The following is a 20574-nucleotide window of genomic DNA, read 5'->3' as shown; positions in this document are numbered from 1 at the left end:
TTATGCCTATTTTGATACTTGAAGTATTGTATGAAATGTTTTAATGTCGTTTAAACAATGTATGGTGGTTTGAATGTGTTTTGAAAACGTAATGGTGGTGTTGTTATTAATTTTATTAATGTAAAAAAATATTGTCGGGTTAATGACGGATGGGTCATTATAGATATTCATTAATAGGGTTGCATATGCTTGACTGTGTTTCTTTTTCCGTAATGTTATCTTTTACGTCGTGGCTCGTTTGTTTTCCCTAAGAATTGAGCAGAACTTGAGCAGACAACTCTGTTGACGATATTGATGTTCTTCAATGCTGCGAAAAAAGAGCTTTTCTTTTATATTACTTTTTTCGGAGTTTGGAACCTAGTCAAATTAGGTGCTCAGCCCCATGCCGATTTATTTATTTATTCCTTCTTTATTTTAGAAAAGCAACACGGGAAGAATTAAACGTGAGATAATAAATTGGCAGTAGGTTGGCATTTGATATTGTTTGTGACCGTCAGTAACCTTGTACGCAAATTGTAGAGAGAAAATAAAATAACAATAATAATAATTCCATTCAAGGATGTCTTTCGCATATTGCGTTATGAGGACAGTGGAGGAGGAGGTTTTTACCGCCCACATCTTCGGATTTGGCCGGGTTTACTCTTGGGCAGCAGTTTGGGGCGGGTTATGCAACTCGGGAGATGAACGCGTGTGTGGTTAAGTTCCCCCTTGGTGATCCCGTACTGATGATAAAAAAATAATAATAATGATAACAAGAAATAATAAAATAAAAGATGGAGAAAGAAAATTGTGTTGGTTGGCTATGAATGTAATCGCAATCGGGAACATTCAAACAATTTCGACATGTTTGTTATTCGGCCGCATTATTATTTTTATTTTGGTTTGGTAGTTTTTTTTTTTTTTTTTTTTTTTTGGGAAAATAAAAGAGAAAGATCAAAGAAACATAGATTTGACGGACGGTAAAGAGATAGCGGCTCATGGTAGCTTACTAGGTTTCGAGATCAGACCAAAGCTTTAATTACCATGTTAAATAGTGATAATAACTCGTGCTTAGTATTCAATACTCATATGATATATATAGTACATACAGAAACCTTAATAATTCTATAAATTTTAACGGATCCAAGCCCACAATCGAGTTAAGTCAGTGACCTATTATTAACATAATATTGAACATGTTTTATGCAAACTTCAAACCAAATAATTTATACATATACCTATTCTCACTATCTTACGTTAAACTCATCTGGCAAACTCATTTCAAAGTGCGTCAATTCTTTCAGAAGATAGGCATCAAATTGTGAAAGTGTCAAACAATCAAATAAAAGTCAACAATAAAAATAAATTTGGCCATTCTAGTAAAAATGGTACTGGTCAACAATCAATTCTTATTAGAAGTAAACTTTCCATCCATTTGGTAACATTCATTTGTTAACATGAGATACATATCTGATATTGTAATTTTAATACAGATTTTTTGCACCAAAAGGGAAAAGAGTAAGGTAAAAGAAAAAAAAGAACAAGGCAAGATTATGCTCAACTTTAACATGCAAAATTTGCATATATGTTTAAATTTGAAGATCCAATATTCCGTTATAAATGAGTTTAGTAAATTTCTCATATTAAATTTGTAATACCGATTTTTTTCGGAGCGAAAACCTCCCTAGCGACAACCACATCGGGTCCCCACTACCGAGTAAAACTCCCGGATGACGAGTCCCCCGAGCGACGAGACCTGTATCCGGGTAAATTGCGCACATTGATGTCCCTCTAGTCAAGAGCCCAATTAATTCAATCTTGAGCGTTACCAATAATTGAACATGAATCTTCAGCTTCATTGGGAATTCAATGACGAATACCGATGTAGGTCTCATTTATGTATGTTCTACTTCACATAAACAATATCAGTGTATCAAAAGGATTTCCGCCTAATACCTCTAGAGTTTAGGCGAAATGTTTGTCTATGATTGAGAAAATCAATCCGACATTGCAAATTTTTGTAAGAGGATTGAAATTGGTTGTTTATGTAAATTTCTCTAAATCTAAATAGGAACATTAATTAAATATTAAATTAAATATTAGTAGTATTTATACGGAGTATTAATATTTAATATTTTAATATAAATATTTAATATTTTTAATTATTATTAATCATTAATTATAACTAATTTAATCACAATAAGACAATGTGGAGTAGTTTTTTTTTTTTTTTTTTTTTTATATCCAGGTTATATGTATTTGCCCTAAATCTATTGGTTTCCAATTTTTTAATTCAAACCCTACCCCAAGATCGAGAGGGCTGCAAACCACTCCTCACCTTCTTTGCAATTAGGGCTTGGATCTTGAAACACACATCTCGCTTTCTTCTTCTTCTCGCCCTTTTCTCATTTTACTACGACGGAGTAGATTACATTGCTAAATAAGGTAGATGCTTATATGTATATATTTGTGAATAAAATTAGTAGTATGAATTCAGTTCGCTTACTTGTGAGTTATGATCAGCGTCACAGGGAAGCTTCTTCTTTACTTAACGAAAGACAGAGGATGTATAGAAGAACTATACCATGTCCGAAAAGTTTACTTAGTCTAGATGATGATTTTGTTAAGTTTTATGAATCTTTAATCCCTACAGAGGATGAGATGCAACAACGTGAGGGACTAAGAAAATCATTGAAGGAAGTGGATGCAATGCTGTTGACCCAAGCTGAATTGTTTCTTTATGGATCGTCTGCAAATTTGTTAGGGTTCAAAACAAGTGATATTAATATGTCTGTTGTTGTTGATGATGATGCTAATAGGATAGAAGATACTTTGTTTGTTCTTTAGAAACGCTTGCTATGAAATTGAAGGATAAGTTTGATGATGTTAAGGTATCATTCCTTTATCTTCAAGCATAACTTGGGTGTTAGATTCTATAATTAATATATGATAATTAATAATAAATAATATATAAATAGATAAATAAATAAATACAAAATGATTTATGTTGTTTTCACAGGTGGTTAAGGACGAGGTTTTACTGAAGTTTAAGGACTTAATAACTGGAATCCCTTGCAATATAAGTGTTAACAACCAGCTTGCTCTTGAAAATACAAAGCTTGTTAATAGCTATAGGGAGATAGATCCTAGATTGCGACAGTTGGTCATAATTGTGAAGAAATGGGCAAAATCAAGAGGTGTTAACGATGCTTTCAAACAAACGCTCTCTAGTTATGCGTGAGTTGATCACCACTCTCTTATATAGTTCTAGATAAAGATTTTTTGTAATGCCTTTTACCTTTATTTAAAAGGAATTAGAAAGATAAAAAAAAAAACATATAGTATTATTGTGTTGTGTTTTTGAATGATAATTACTATATTATTGCAATAATAATTTAAGTCGTCTCGAGATAGAATTATTTAGGAGATTTTATGCATTAGAAAACGACTTCAATTGAGCTTTAACTCAGTATTCTGCTAACCAATTTCTTAATATTGAACATGTTCAAGATATGTCGGTTCCAAATCTATTTAATAATAAGTGAACGGGTTGAAATTGCTACCTTTATTTATACCGATCCCATCATCTTCTGAAAGCTGAATTTTTATATATTTTTCAGGTATGTTTTGATGTGCATCTATTTCTTGCAGCAGCATTGCATACCTTCCAATCTTCCATGTCTACAGGTGTATCTTCTCTTATTAACTGCCTTATAAGAGTCCCATGTGTAGTATTCATTTAGTATAATATGCAATATGAACATAACCAGTTTGTTAAAGATCATTCTATTGAAGTAGAAACGGCAAAGATACTGGTACTCGTTGGGGAAATTCGAAACCCGACGTTTTTGGGGTTGGTCGGGTCCGAGTATTTGGGTCAAGGGGCAGGTCTAGGGATAGTTTTAGTTTCATTTTTTGCGGGCTTGAGTTCAGGGATGGTTTTATATAAAAACCTGCATGAGCGACCCACACTCGCATTCCTGAAATTTGAGCTCATCTAGTATACCCGTTGGGAAACCAGTTAACCCGATAGTTAGTAAGTAAACGGGGACCCCTCGGGTATGGGTTTGGGACAAGTTTTTTTAATCGGGTTCTTGGCCGGGATTAGGCCCGATATCATACCTATGTTGAAGGTGATACATTATAAATTATTAGTTATTAACTAATTAAAAAAATAAAATTAGTTATTAACTATAAAAGAATGTGTTCTCAGGAAATGGAGTTGAAAAATTATAAAGTAAATCTGGGTGGTGATATCATATGTGAGTATTATAATCAAGTGGATAAACTAGAAAATTTTGGATGTGGCAATCGTAATTGTGAAAGTATTGCTCGATTAGTGTGGGGGTTCTTTCGATACTGGGCTTATTGTCATGATTATGCATCTCGAGTCATATCTATTCGTACCAAAAACATTATAAGGTAAGTTATTAATTTTTGTTATTCTTTAGTAGATATTTGGTTTGTAGTTTTAATTATTTTGTTATAACGACTAAATATCTATATCTAAATTTTTTATATTGATATGAAACAGCAAAACTGAGGAAGGCTGGAATGATCATTACATAAGCATAGAAGAACCTTTTAAGGTTTCTTCTGATTTGGGTAAAGAAGTGGATGAACAAACCTTTATTGTTTTCAGAAAGGAGTTTGAGCGGGCTGCTTTTATTATGGAGGTTGATTCTGATCCTCTTGTAAAGCTTTTTGAGAATAAACAACAATGGTGATGTGGTGTTTGGAAAAAGTTGAAAGAGTTTAGTGAGAAGTTGAAAGTAACTGTTTAGCTTATATAATTTATCATTTTAGTAATTGGATATGAAGTTTCCCTATTATTTTAGTAATAGTTCATCGTAAATGAAATTGAATGAGTTTCCATTATGGAATTGAAGATTTAAGATGTCAAAATCTTGTTTGTTTGATGTTCAATTTTGCATTTTCTGATCTTGTTTGGTTTTTCATCTTCTGCTTCAGTAACCGGCCATTTTATACGTCGCTCCAAATAAATATTTAGAACATGATTCCCCTGTTCCTGAATTTTCGATGCTAATATTTCTGTTTATTAGTGTTACTACTCTATCTCAATCATACTAGTATTACGGAGTAAAATTTATTTTTTGATGTGGGAGTTCCAACCAACATACATATTAACGGACTGATTTGGGTCGCATTATATTTCAAACTGGCGAAATCAAAATAGTTAGTTGAATATGGGAACTAGTCCTAAATTGTTTTTTTCTCTAACCGTTTAGAATATTGTTGTTTTGACCCAAAACTCCTGGTACTTGGTGGTTCTGGTGCTTGCGGCGCTGGTTGTGGTGTTTGTGGAGCTGGCGTAAGCCTAGCTTCTAAATTGTGCAACGTACCCTCTAGGGCTATTATTCTTGAACGAAGTTCTCTCACTCCTACTACTCCCACTTGATTATAAGTTGTCATTAGGGGTCGAATCATATCCAAAAGTGTTCTCATGGAACCCTCCAGGCGAAAAATCCTTGCAAAAAGTGTGTAAATTGTGTTTCGAACAGGTTCCCTGGTAATTGGTTCATGTTGTCCGACATTAGGAGGAAAATTTACTTCGTTATAGGGAGAACCTTCTTCATACCTTCATACCTCCATCGGTGAGTACATTTTGAACTCACCCCCATCTATTCCAAAAGGACTGGTAGTTAATCGGTTGGGGCATTCCCGTCACACTGTCCTCGGAGTTTTCTTCAACCTCCATTTTAGGATCGGAGCCAGAACTAGCAGAGCTCGAACTTCGTGAATCATCCATCTTGAGTGTGCAACAATCCAAATCAATATGACCTTCCGCAATCAAAGTCCGCAGCAATTATCCTTTGAAGTAAAGAACGAGTAAGCATAAACAATATAATTTTTTTTTAATAACATAATCTTAAAATAATAAAAACAAAATTTCCGCCCCATCCTCGGTAGGGTAATTTCGGTTCGTGCACCTAGTTTTACCAGCGACAAATTTTCAGAAATTATTATTTCAAGTCGTCAATAAAAAGTAAATTTGGTTCTACTATTTAAATGATACTTATGAATCTGACAAAAAATTACGTGTGCAATTTTGATAAACGATAATTTCAGCTGTAACACTTAGTTTTATCGTTTCCAAATAAACAAGTTAAATTCAAGGTTTTAAAGGTTTTATCGTTTTTAAATAGTAAAAAGAAATTTTAAAATCACACAACTATATAAACAAACATGGTGAGAAGAGAATTTCAGAATGTTAGAGACCTAACTTAATCGCCTCTTCGGTGAGTCGATTAAGTGGATTTCCTACGGCTACATGGGCGTACCCTCGTGAGTTTAACAATTTTTCCATATGACATCTAATCGGACCTTCTTTGCATAAAGTTACAAACTCGTAATTAGAATGTGTTTGATTCTTTGGGCATTTTCCCTTGTGGAACCACTTTCCGCACTTGTAACATTTTTCAAGATGTCGTGCTCTTCGTTTTGAAGCAGATTTAGACGTTCCTTGTGCGAAATGTTTTCGATTATGTTCTTGCCTCAATTCTCTCCTCACTTTATTACAGATATCCCTAATTTCTAAAACTAACTCGCTCGGCAAACGGTTTTTATTATATTCACAAATTAACGCGTACATTACTAGAAAATGATTGTATTCAAATTGATTGCGCATTTTGAAATTTTTTTCAAAATAAGAATGGAGGGAGAAGACTAGTTTTTAGAGTCTGCTAGGGAAAGACCATTGGAACTATATTTACATTAAAACTTGGTGCATGTTTATTTCTGAGTCGTTGCACTCGATTCTCCCCACACTTAGTTATTTGTGGGGTTGAAGTTGTGATTAACCTCATCATCAACATAGTGTTTAACTCTGTGACTATTAACTTTGAATATGTCTCCCTTTGAGTTTATCAATTTGAGAGTTTCGTAAGGTAGTACTCTTGTAACTACAAACGATCCTGACCGTCTAGTTTCAACTTTCCAGGAAATAGTTTAAATCTTGAAATGAACAGAAGAACACGGTCACCTTCTTTAAACACTTTTGATTTTAGTCGTTTATCATGCCATTTTTTTGTTTTCTCCTTATAGATAAGAGAACTTTTATATGCATCATGTCTTAGCTCCTCTAATTCGTTCAGTTGACTTAACCGTAGGCGGCCAGCTTCATGCAAATCAAGATTGCATGTCTTAAGAGCCCAAAACGCTTTGTGCTCAATCTCAACCGACAGATGACATGCTTTTTTGTAAACAAGACGAAAAGGGGTGGTCCCAATTGGAGTTTTATAGGCCGTTCGAAAGGCCTAAAGAGCATCCTCCAATTTCATGGACCATTCCTTCGGATTTGCACCTACAGTTTTCTCTAGAATGCGTTTTAATACTCGGTTAGTGTTCTCAACTTATCCACTTTTTTGTGGATGATAAGATGTCGATATTTTATGAGTTACCCCATATCTTTTCAGAACTTTCTCAAGATGATTGTTGCAAAAATGTGTACCTCGATCACTTATCAAAGCTTTCGGTGTTCCAAACCTTGCAAAAAGGCGTTTCAAGAAGTTGACTACAACTCGTGCATCATTTGTTGGTAGAGCTTGTGCTTCTGCCCATTTAGATATATAATCAATGGCAACGAGAATGTAGAGATTAATATGAGACTTTGGAAACGGGCCCATGAAATCAATGCCCCAAATGTCGAAAACTTCGCAAACTTGAATGATATTTTGTGGCATTTCATCACGTTGACTTATTTTTCTGGCCCTTTGACATGCATCACAGGATTTACAAAGAAGATGGGCATCCTTGAAAATAGAAGGCCAATAGCATCCAGCATCGTAGACCTTTCTTCCAGTGAGTTGAAGTCCGTAATGCCCTCCTTTGGGTTCTGTGTGACAGTGGAGTAAGATTTGTCTAGCTTCATTCCCAAATACGCACCGGCGTATTATACATCGTGACAACTTTTAAATACATGTGGATCCTCCCAAAAGTAGTATTTAATGTAACTAAAGAATTTCCTTCATTTTTGATATGACAATCCTTTCAAGATATCCACATGCCAAGTAGTTCGCGAAGTCTGCGAACCATGTTATTTCACTACTCTCGATCCTCATGAGATATTCATCAGGAAAGTTATCTTGTATTACAGACTCTTGGAGAACCTCCAATTCAGGGTTCTCAAGACGAGAGAGATGATCGGCAGCGATATTTTCTGCTCCCTTTTTGTCTCGAATTTCGATGTCAAATTCTTGCAGGAGCAAGATCCATCGAATTAAGTGTGGTTTAGCATCTTGTTTTAAAAACAAGTACTTAAGAGCAGAATGATCGGTATAGACAACCGTATTTTCTAGTACGAGATATGATCGAAATTTATCAAAAGCAAAGACTATAGCAAGGAGTTCCTTTTTCAGTGGTTGTGTAGTTCGTTTGTGCTCCTTGTAAAGTCTTACTAGCATAATAAATGGGTTGGAATCGTTTTTCAATTCTTCGACCCAAAACAGCTCCTATTGCGAAATCACTTACATCGCACATGAGCTCAAATGGAAGGTTCCAATTTGGAGTTATCATGATTGGCGCATTTCTTTTCTTTAAGAAGGTTAAAGGATTTAATGCATTCATCTTATGAATGGATTGTCTTTTTCAAGGAGTTTGTTCATTGGCGTGGCGATTTTAGAAAAATCTTTGATGAAACGTCGGTAAAAACCGGTGTGCCCTAGAAAACTCCAAACTCCTTTAACATTGGTAGGATGTGGAAGTTTAGAAATTACATCAACTTTTTCTTTATCCACTTCAATTCCTTCACTTGAGATTTTATGACCTAAAACGATGCCTTCTTTGACCATGAAATGGCATTTCTCCCAGTTAAGTACTAGATTTGATTTCTCCCATCTAATAAGCATTCGTTCAAGATTGATAAGACATGTATCAAAAGTGTCACCGAAGACTGAAAATTCATCCATGAATACTTCCATACATTCTTCTATCATGTCATGAAAAATCGCTATCATGCACCTTTGAAAGGTTGCAGGGGCGTTGCAAAGTCCGAATGGCATGCGTTTATACACGAAAGTGCCATAGGGGCGTGTGAAGGTGGTTTTCTCTTGGTCTTCGGGTGCAATTGGGATTTGAAAATATCCGGAGAAACCGTCAATAAAACAATAGTAACTGTTTCCGGCTAACCTTTCCAACATTTGATCGATGAAAGGTAAGGGAAATTGATCTTTTCTGGTGGCATCATTCAATTTTCTATAATCAATACAAACATGCCACCCCGTTACTGTCCGAGTAGGAATAACCTCATCTTATTCATTTGTGATTACGGTAATGTCACCTTTTTTAGACACGCATTGCACCGGGCTTACCCATGGACTATCAGAGATTGAATAAATTAAACCTGCATCAAGCAGTTTAATTATCCATTTCTTAACAACATCTTGCATGTTAGGATTTAGTCTTTGTTGACTTTGCACACAAGGTTTAAAATCATCTTCCATCAGAATTTTGTGTGTGCAATACGAAGGACTTATACCTTTTATGTCATGAATTTTCCATGCAATAGCCGGTTTATGGGCTTTTAGCAAGGAAATAAGTTTTGATTTTTCATTTTTCGTGAGGGAAGATGAGATGATTACAGGTAATTGAGATTCACCATGTAAATATGCATATTCTAAATGGTTTGGAAGTGGCTTTAACTCTAATGTTGGTGGTTCTTCAATTGATTATTTGTATTGGTATCTGTCTTCCTCTTTCAGCACTTGAAGTTCTTCTGTTATTGGTTCGAATCCATTAGCCATGAGTGTGGCTAACATTTCGGCTTCATTAATTGGTTCAGTTACATCTCCTAAAGAACATTCTCCAGTTCCCTGTAATTCTGGAAATTCTTGCAACAATTCTAGATGCGTATCTATACTTAGGGTCAGTTTCTTACCAAACATGTCTATTATTGCCTTAGCTGTATTTAAGAATGGTCTTCATAAGATAAGAGGAACTCGAGAATCTTCTACATTGTCTAGAATAACAAAATCTACTAGGAACACTAAATTACCAACTTTAACTAGCATGTTCTCCATTATCCCTCTAGGATATTTTATTGATCGATCGGCTAGTTGTATGCTCATTCGTGTTGGTTTTAATTCTCCAAGGGCTAGTTTAACATATAATGAATAAGGCATTAAGTTAATACTAGCACCTAAGTCTTCCAATGCTCACATTGAACTAAGACTACCCAAAAAAATATGTGATTGTAAAACTTCCAGGATCAGAAAGTTTTTCTGGTATCTTGTTCAATAAAATTGCTGAACATGTATCGTTCATCGTTATTGCTAGGAGTTCTTCCATTTTTCTTCTATTTGTGATCAGGTTTTTCAGAAATTTTGCATATCTTGACATCCCTGAAATCACATCAATAAAACGAAGATTGACGTTTATTTGTTTAAACATGTCCAAAAATTTAGACTGTTCGGCTTCGAGTCTTTCTTTCCTCATCTTGCTTGGGTATGGAAGCGGTGGTTGGTATGGTTTAACGTAAGGTTTTTCCTTCACTGTATTATCTTGAAATTTTGTGCATTGTTGGTTAACCTTTTCAACTACCGATTCATTTTCTTTCTCTTGCTCAAGCTGTGGTGCTTGAGAAAGAGGAATAGAGTAATCGGAAATGACAAGCTCATCAGGTGGCTTTAATGTCATACCACTTCTTGTAGTGATTGCTTTAGCTGCTTCATTTCGGGAGTTAGCATTTGTGTCGCTAGGTAAACTCCCCGGTCTTCTTTCACCAATCAACCTTGCTAGGTTACTCACTTCTTGTTTCAAATTTTGGATGGAAGCTTGTTGATATCTAAATGCTTGAGCATTTTGTTCATTAGTTTGTTTCTGAGCTGTAATAAACTGCGTTTGAGATTCAACTAGCTTTGACATCATTTCTTCAAAATTTGGCCTTTTTCTCGTCGGTTTGTGGTGGCTTATTATAAAAACCAGGTCTTTGCTGATTATAAGTATTGTTAGATACTTGTTGATTGCTAGGACCTTGTTGGTTATTCTGGTGGGCATTTGGATTGTAAGAAATGTTTGGATTTCGGTTGAAGTTTGGCCTTGGTGGTTGATAATTATTTTGATAATTATTTCCCGGCCTTTGGTTCATGTATGATACATTCTCTCATTGTTCCATTGTTTGTTTAACACTGAAACAATCTTTCGTTAAATGAGGTCCACCACACTGCTCACAACTGATTCGTATCGCGTGAATATCTTCAGTCATCTTTTCCATTTGTCTCCCGAAAGCATCTATCTTTGCGGAAATGAAATCAAAGTCATGGCTAGATTCGGCTCTAGCCACTTTAGATGAACGAAAAATATCTTTTTCCTGATGCCACTCATGGGAGTGGGAGGATGTATTATCAATAATCTCGTAAGCTTCAGCAGCGGTTTTCTTCATAATCGAACCACCAGCTGATGTGTCGATGTCCTTTCGTGTAGCGACATCGACACCCTTGTAAAAGATTTGCACTTTTTGAAAAGTGTCCAATCCGTGTTGAGGACATCCTCTCAACATCTTTCCGAATCTTGTCCATGCCTCATATAACGTTTCCATTGGCTTTTGCGCGAACGTGGCAATTTCTCCTTGAAGTCTCACGGCTTTAGATGCCGGAAAGAATCTTTGAAAAAAATATTCAACTAAACCATCTCAAGTGTCAATCGTTCCCTCGGGTAATGATTCCAACCAATCTTTAGCTTCCCCCTTTAAAGTCTAAGGGAACAACCTAAGATAAATTGTTTGATCCTCAACTTCTCGAATTTTAAATAGATTACAAATCCTATTAAAGGTTTGAAGATGTTCGTTTGGATCTTCTTTTGTCGTACCACTAAATTGGCACTGATTAGTGATCATGTGTAAGACTTGTCCTTTGATTTTAAACTCCGGTGCATTAACTTCTGGTGGAGTGATGGCGTGTCCTTGGCCCGTGAGAGTGGCCTTTATTCTTTCTTCCATGCTCACTGGTTCAGTGTGAAAGGACCCGTTCATATGCATTATAAACGATTCACAATAGTTGATTACATTGCGAGGTATTTGACCTCTATATGATACATTTTACAAACATCGCATTCGTTTTTAAAAGACAAACTTTCTTTACATCGAAAATTGACAGGCATGCATACCATTTCATAATATCCACTATCCAACTATAAATTGATTTAATAATAATCTTTGATGAACTCAATGACTCGAATGCAACGTTCTTCGAAATATGCTATTAAAGACTCCAAGTAATATCTTTAAAATGAGCAAATGCACAGCGGAAGATTTCTTTAACACCTGAGAATAAACATGCTTTAAAGTGTCAACCAAAAGGTTGGTGAGTTCATTAGTTTATCATAATCATTTATTTCCATCATTTTAATAGACCACAAGAATTTCATTTCCGGTTCTCATAAATATACGTCCCATGCATAGAGACAAAAATAATCATTCATATGATGAACACCTGGTAAACGACATTAACTAGATACATATAAGAATATCCCCTATCATTCCGGGATCCTCCTTCGGACATGATATAAATTTCGAAGTACTAAAGCATCCGGTACTTTGGATGGGGTTTGTTAGGCCCAATAGATCTATCTTTAGGATTCGCGTCAATTAGGGTGTCTGTTCCCTAATTCTTAGATTACCAGACTTTAATAAAAAGGGGCATATTCGATTTCGATAATTCAACCATAGAATGTAGTTTCAATTACTTGTGTCTATTTCGTCAAACATTTATAAAAGCGCATGTATTCTCAGTCCCAAAAATATAAAGGGTAAAAAGGCAAATGAAACTCACCATACTGTATTTTGTAGTAAATATACATATAACGTCATTGAACAAGTGCAAGGTTGGCCTCGGATTCACGAACCTAAATTAATTATATATATTTATGTGTTGGTCAATATTTATCTAACAAATTAGGTCAAGTCATAGTGTACCACAATCCTAATGCTCGAGACTAATATGCAAAAGTCAACAAAAGTAAATTTGACTCAAAATAATTTCCAAAAATCTATACATGATTAATATATAGTTTAAATATCGTCGTTTTATATTTTTAAATATTTTTTAAAAGATTTATTAGAGTAAATAATATAATTTATTTATTAATAAATAAAATTTTATATTAAATTTATATAATAAAATATACTTTTATATATATTAAGTAATAAAATTTATAGGGTTCATTTAATATCATAAAGATAATATGATAGGTATTATTAAAGTAAGATATTACACATAGTAAAATATATTTGTATCACATATTTATTTGATAAAATAATATCTATAATGATAGTAAGTAAAAGTTGTATTATTTTGTAATAATAATTATTATTATAAAAATATCAATATTTATAATTACTAAGATGACATTATGATAAAACGATAATTCTAATTATGATAACTTTAATATTTACGATAATTTTTAATATTATCTTTAAAATAATAATTCTATTTAAAATAATAATAATAATGATATTTTATAGTAACAATGACATTTCTATTAAAATGATAATTTTTGTTAAAATGATAGTTTTAATACTAACGATACTTTTAATAATAATAGTAATGATAAAAATAATAACGATAATTTTATCTAAATCAATATCTTATAATATTTTAATTTCATCATGATACTCTTACTCATTATTTCCTAATCGTTTCGTTTAATAGCTTTTAATCGTCTTTTATATCGTGTTCATAATAATGATAATAATAGTAATCAAAATAATTAGGTGTTACAAATATTTGTTTTAATTACACTAATATTAATAATGATAGTTACTATAACATTATTAACGATAATACTAATAATTATCTTAATGATAATATAGTAATAATAATAATAACAATAACAATAACCATTTTTAAATAATGATATACATATTAATAATGATAATAATAATAATAATAATAATAATACTAATAATAATAATACTAATTAGATAATAATAATAATACTAATTATAACTTTAACGATAATAACGATAGTAATAATAAAAAAAATAACAATTTTTAATGATAAATCCCTTTTATTGATAAAGATAATAATAATCATAATAATAAGATAAAACTAGAACGACGATAAAAATGACAATAATAATAATCATTTTTAATAAAAATATCGAAAATTCAATTGATTATAACTTCTAATCCGTTCATCGAAACCATTTGATATCTAAAGGAAAAGTTCTTAATTTTTCGCTAGCTTTCTAAGGACATGCATATCTTATACTTTATCTCAACCGCAAGTGTAACTAATTCAAGATTCAACCTAACCTGTCTAAGGGCAATATCAAAAGTACAAGCATGCATAATCCTAAATACTCGAGCACTAGTCAGGGATACACTATTAGTATGTAAAAGTTAAATTATGAGTACTCACGTATCAATATTGAGATTCAATATTGCAGGAAAGGTACGTAGACGCAACGGAAATGATAAACACTATATTGACCTCACGAGCATACCCATGAACCATACTCAATCACCTCCATAGCTATAACCCATAATTTCCTTAATCCTATCCTACCCGAAAAATAATTTCGAAACCACTCGGACAGCACTCCGTCGTAATATTTTATGTATACTAATAATATCTTGAAATAATACGGAGTAAATATATATATGTAAATCGATTGAGAGAGTTTAGAGAAAAATATTTTCAAGTTTCTATGAAATAATGAAACCTATTGAATTCTATTTATAATAGATTTTTGAATTATTAAAGTGAATAATTAAAGTATGAATTATTAAAGTGAATTATTAAAGTGTGAATTATTAAAGTATGAATTATTAAAGTGAATTATTAAAGTATGAATTATTAAAGTGAAATATTAAAGTTAAAGTAAAATAAAAATAAAGTAATGGTAAAGTTTAAGTATAGTAAAAGTATAAAACTATGTACGTATAATACGCGTATAAATATATATAATATTAATTTAAATCGTTATATATATTTAATAAAATAAAATATAAATATCGTTATCTTTATCATACTAGTTAAGTAATGAGTTGTCAAAAGTGGTTCTAGATATTTATAAAAGTTATATATGTTTTAATAATAAAGTTCTTTTTAAACTGAAAACGTTTTTGTACGTTTGAAACTAAATAGATCAATCGAGTCTTTATGAGATTCAATCTTCCACTATCCTTTGTCTAGTTCTCAATGATTGATAATTGTTCTTATTTATAAATCACTTTACCATTTTCCGAATATTGTTAAAATGGAAAGATTTCTCAAATCAACGTGGGCCTTTCAACAGAGACTTGTAATCATAATTCAATATATCTGATAATTCAATCATTTGATCTTATCTTCTAATTCCATTGATAAACATTTTGAAACAGACACAATCATATAAAGTATTTAATCTAATATTTTGTTTACGTTTCAAGTTATAATATATATACACATATACATATATAATCATATTCGTTTAATGGTTCGTGAATCGTTGGAACTTGGTCGAGGTTGAATGAATGTATGAACGTAGTTTAAAATTCTTGAAATTTAACTTAACAAATATTGCTTATCGTGTCGGAAACATATAAAGATTAAAGTTTAAATTTGGTTGGAAATTTCCGGGTTGTCACAGTACCTACCCGTTAAATAAATTTCGTCCCAAAATTTGAGTGGAAAGGTCGTGAATGATAATAAGTATGTTTTCATGATGCATACGGGATGAAAATTAGAGTTTTATCATCAGCGAACAATTTGGATAAACAATCCATTTATATGAAGAGTACGAATGAAGCAAACATAGAAGAGTGAAATGTGTAAGTGTAGATTCATCTTATCATTTGACGTAGATATGATTGATTCACAGATTTCAAGGGATTTGAAGAAAATCTTCTTAATAAGATTTGACTCTCCGGTAATCAAGGGAATTAGGATCCGCTTTAAATGCGATCGTCTATTTTAATTGTTCTGTCGGAGATTTTCTTATAAATTCACCTCCTTCGTTTCCTTACAACTCACACCTTCTGTTGATGCATTTTATGCAAGTCCCTAGACATCTACCCACGTCCATTGCAGGTACAACAATTTATAGGCCACCATGATTGCTCGTTATTATCTTATCCGTGTTTGTATGTGGTTACAGGAACTGCAGGAACGAGATTTAGATGTTTGACTATGTTAGACTTAGTTAGACGTACGAGTGAAGCCTCACTAGTACGGCTGACAGGCTCATACGCACGGTTGATGCTGAACTAAGTCACAATTACAACCTAAATGAGAAGACATGAGTGAGTGATCACTCGTACGGCTGATGAAGCCAACTCGTACGTGTGATGAATGAATCGTATGGGTGAGTCAACAGCAGGGGTATATAAAGTCTTATGTTCTTCATTTTAGGTTAAGCCTCTCATTTGTTACACACACTCAGATCTAGTGAGCTCCTCCGATTCTCTCTCAGTCCAAATCACCCAGGTGGTGAATAATAGCTCTAGGTGTTGATCTAATCACACTCGATTTAGTTGTGGTTTGACTAAATTAATCAAAAAAAAAAAAAAAACTTAACCTATTCACTAGAGGGTTTGATTCACTTATTCCGCCATTGTGTGAGTTAAATCTGTTGATTTCTAAGTTCCTAGTCATGTTTCATCACCTTCTATTATTTCCCCCTCAACTCATTTTTTAAAGTATTCATCAATATACTCCATCCAGTTCTGATTCTCGATATACTTCTAACTTTCATATCGGTCATTCTTCTTTTTCATCTACCGCCGGAAGAATCTATTTACTTCTACTATACTCTTGGGTTTATAGTGTTTCTAGTTCTCCAGTGTCTTTATATTGCTATATTCATCGATATATATGGTTTATAATTTCTGGTTTGTCGTTGGGATTTATATGTTCCCTTATATTTCAAAGTCTCTGCTTCTGTCTTCTATAATCATTATCATTCACAGTTAATGCTCTCTTTTATTTGCTGCAATTTATACCCCAATTTCTATTTCGGAGTTTTATCCTTTCGTTTCTTCTTCTTGTGATTAAGCACCACTTGTAATGGTCCAGAATTCACAGATATGAATTTCGGAATGAACATTGTTAATGTTCTAGGAAGGAAATTGTGATGGCACGATCTTGACTTGTCAAATTACTAGAATACCTTGGAAAAGGCCGAATCATCAAGAAATATTTTCTTGATATTTTAGAGGTTAAATAGAATACAAGAGTCATATAACATGGCACATGATGATGTTATGATATGTGAATCATCACGTTCCATTTAGAAACTCAGCATGACTTACTGTAATATAATCACATTGATCAAGTGTCATTATATTATACTAATTCATGCTTCAGTTCCCAACATTACTTCAAAATATTCCTATTTTAAACTTGAATGTTTCAGAATTTTGAAACTAAAATAGTTTCTTTTATGATGTAATACAGATAGCGCAAAGAGCTAAATGATTTCAAATAAGAAAAATTAAGAAAATATCTTCAGAAATATGGAGGATACTTATAATGAAAGATATGATGATATTTTAAAATTTCTAATATCAGAGGATGATGAAGAATATTGTCCGCAGGGGTTTAGAGTCAGGAGCAAGGTATTCGTTAATGACTTCAGCAGGTACTGAATCATTTGGATCCTTTGAAGTCAGGTTCAGTCTTTGTAATTTGTCCACAGCCTCCTTCCTACTTTGCTCAATCCGTTTTCCAGTTCTAAAACTTCTCTTTTTCTGCGCTTTGCCAGCACACTTCATCATTATCATCCAGCTTTTGCCGTTTAAAGTCATTTATAGTTTTTGCTGCTTCATCAGCATTTTTTTTCCATTTTCGGAGAACCAATTCGTAGTTCGGAGTGTTTTTCAGAAACTTCACATTCAAATTAAGTCCAGAAGATAGACGTTATATATACACATATAACTGTTGACGTAGACATCCTGCGAAATTTCAAAATACTGATTGCTAATTCCCAATGATTCATATGGTAATTCTCATTATAAGATGCGAATGAGTAAATGATGGGGTTTCAATGAATAATTATAATGACTTTTTGAAGAGGCTAAAGTCAAAGGGTAATGAAGTTGTTGGTACATCTGCTAATAATGTGGTGGAATGTAAAAGGTTCCCTGGTAACGAAGGTGTATATCTCAAGGTTATAATAAGGTTAGTCTGACTGAAAAGTTGAAGTTGACTTGCTGGAGCTGTGACAAAACTGGCTACTTTGAATAGGAGTCGCAAAGTTATTTTTGCTAATAAATGCCAAAGAATCTGACGCTGATACGTTGTTTAAACTTTTACTTTGGTTTCAAGAGTTTTTCGGGTACATAACTGTGGGTAACATGTGGTTGGATCATCATCTCGATTGCTCATCATTCGAAGTGACTTCAGAAATTTTCGAAGGGTTTGAACACAGATTGTAATCGTTAACATACATTTGATTTTCTGACACAGTTTTGAAGTCAAAATATAGCTTATGAAAGATGTAAGGATCTAAGAGTGATGATTTTGGTCATATCTCAAGTTGAATTTTGAGATTTCAAAATCAGAATATGTAATTAAATTTTGAATGAGTATGGTTGTTTTGATTTCTATAAAAGAATGTATATTGTTGTGAAAGTAGGGAGTATAATGGATGATTTGCTGAATCAGATTCGAAGAATGTAACATATTAATTGTGAATTTATATATCTCTCGGGTATTACCTACCCGTTAAAAAAAAAATTCACAATTAATATTTTGTACAAAAGAATTTTATTACAGTCTTTATGAAAATATATATATATGTATATTTTCTTCAGATGTAACATAGATTTAATGAGTTAATGTTAAATTAAACTCATTTGATTTACGGTTAAAACTAGAATTGAATAATCCCTAAAGGCTTTAAAAAGTACATAACTTTTACGCAGTATTTCTTTAATGACATTGAAATTATGAATCAATACTTCGTTATTTGTTGACGTATGATGTTCGGTTCGTGGAATTCTTGTGAATTTTGCAAAGTACGAATGATGTTATCTGAAAAGTTTCGGGTACATCGATGATGAAAGTGTAAAATCAAATATATACTTGATTTATTATGAATTGGAATTTGTTGAATTGCGACAGAGATTGTAGTTAACGCTGGTTAAGTTGCGGCCGAAGGACGTACATTATTGCATATTTGTAATATGAATTAACCGAGTAGTTAAGATTCACACACAATAGCATAGCACGGAAAGATTTATATATATATATATATATATATATATATATATATATATATATATATATATATATATATATATATATATATATATATATATATATATATATATATAATATATACATATAATTTCTTCAGAGGGAATGAGTTAATTCTTCATAACTCGTTGATACAATATACACGTTATTGATTCGTAATGATGTCCACAATGATTCTTGAACTGACGGAGTTTGTGATGTTATCGGTGTTGTTGATTCGGATGTTGACTGTACTGACGATGCTGGTAATGCTGACGGTACTGTTGATGTTGTTGGTAAAGCAAGTTTAGCTTGTTAATCACACACCATTTTTGTCAGGGTTTCTACTCTTCCTTCTATCATTTTGGTTCGCTTAACTGATTTATGGTTAGGGCTAGATTAGATAATCTCTAAGACTTTAGAGGTTACATAATCGCCGCGGAATGTTTCTCCAATGAAGTTATGAATTAATACTTCGTCAGTTGTTGTTGTTGGTACTCCTTGGTATCTATGGTGCGTATGACGTTGATGCTCGTGGGATAGATTGTGAAGTTGAGGTTTACGACGCGGTTGTGGTTGGAGGTGGTAATGGTACTGTTGGCGTTGATGATGGTGGTACTGGTTATGCTGCTGATGCTGCTGCTGGTGTTTGTAATCTCTGCACCATATTCTCCAAAGCCACTACCCGAGCGTGAAGCTCGTTGACTTTTTCTATTACACCGGGGTGATTGTCGGTTTGGACGAGCGGATAAATAAAATCTAAAATTTGATGTAATATATAATCGTGACGAGATACTCTGGAAATGAGCGAGAAAATGGTGTTTCGGACAGGTTCGCTGGTAAGTGCTTCAGGTTCTTCATCAAGAGGGCAATGTGGTGGATGGAAGGGATCACCTTCTTCTTGTCTCCAATGATTGAGGAGCTACGAACCCATCCCCAATTCATCTAGAATAGGTGATGACTGATTGGTTGATCTATTCCGGTCACACTGCCTTCGAAGCTTGAATGGGATTCCATTTTGGAATCTGAGTGACTTGAACTGATGATGAATTCCATTTCGTACGATTGGATAAAGGATTTTTTTTTTCGATATGAAATGATTTTGGCTAACGGATGGTATTCTAATTACATAGAATATATATATATATATATATATATATATATATATATATATATATATATATATATATATATATATATATATATATATATATATAGATCAAAAGATTTCGTAGATTACGGAGGACTTTGCGGGATATGTCAGGCAAAGTTTAAAGTAACAGATACGATAAGATATGATTTAGCAGATATGCTAAGATATGAATTTTTTTCTATACACTATTCATGCAATCAATGCAGCAAGACGTGTCTTAGACTAAAAATGATAAGCAGGTAATTTCCTGAGGATGATAAGTAGTT

The 20574-nt window shown here is 33.0% G+C and overlaps 1 protein-coding gene across 3 annotated transcripts in view; it reads left to right on the top strand.

Annotated features, from left to right (window-relative positions):
* Window positions 1-2237: 2237 nt before the first annotated feature.
* The window catches only part of LOC139891520 (UTP:RNA uridylyltransferase 1-like), a 69541-nt gene continuing 51204 nt past the window's right edge, over window positions 2238-20574 (top strand). Inside the window, exons 1-6 of one of the 3 annotated variants that reach the window (XM_071874492.1) lie at window positions 2238-2424; window positions 2503-2870; window positions 2999-3216; window positions 3600-3666; window positions 4193-4401; window positions 4514-4865. In XM_071874492.1, coding sequence (XP_071730593.1) covers window positions 2838-2870; window positions 2999-3216; window positions 3600-3666; window positions 4193-4401; window positions 4514-4706 — 720 coding nt within the window. In that variant the 5' untranslated portion in view covers window positions 2238-2424; window positions 2503-2837 and the 3' untranslated portion in view covers window positions 4707-4865. Of the gene's footprint in view, window positions 2425-2502; window positions 2871-2998; window positions 3217-3599; window positions 3667-4192; window positions 4402-4513; window positions 4866-20574 lie in introns of those variants that run through there. The other 2 variants (XM_071874493.1, XM_071874491.1) reach the window with 2 other exon arrangements.

The sequence above is a fragment of the Rutidosis leptorrhynchoides genome, chromosome 2, assembly GCF_046630445.1.
Source record: "Rutidosis leptorrhynchoides isolate AG116_Rl617_1_P2 chromosome 2, CSIRO_AGI_Rlap_v1, whole genome shotgun sequence".
Taxonomy (NCBI): domain Eukaryota; kingdom Viridiplantae; phylum Streptophyta; class Magnoliopsida; order Asterales; family Asteraceae; genus Rutidosis; species Rutidosis leptorrhynchoides.
Note: the sequence above shows the minus strand (reverse complement) of the source record. Positions and strands in the feature narration are given on the sequence as shown.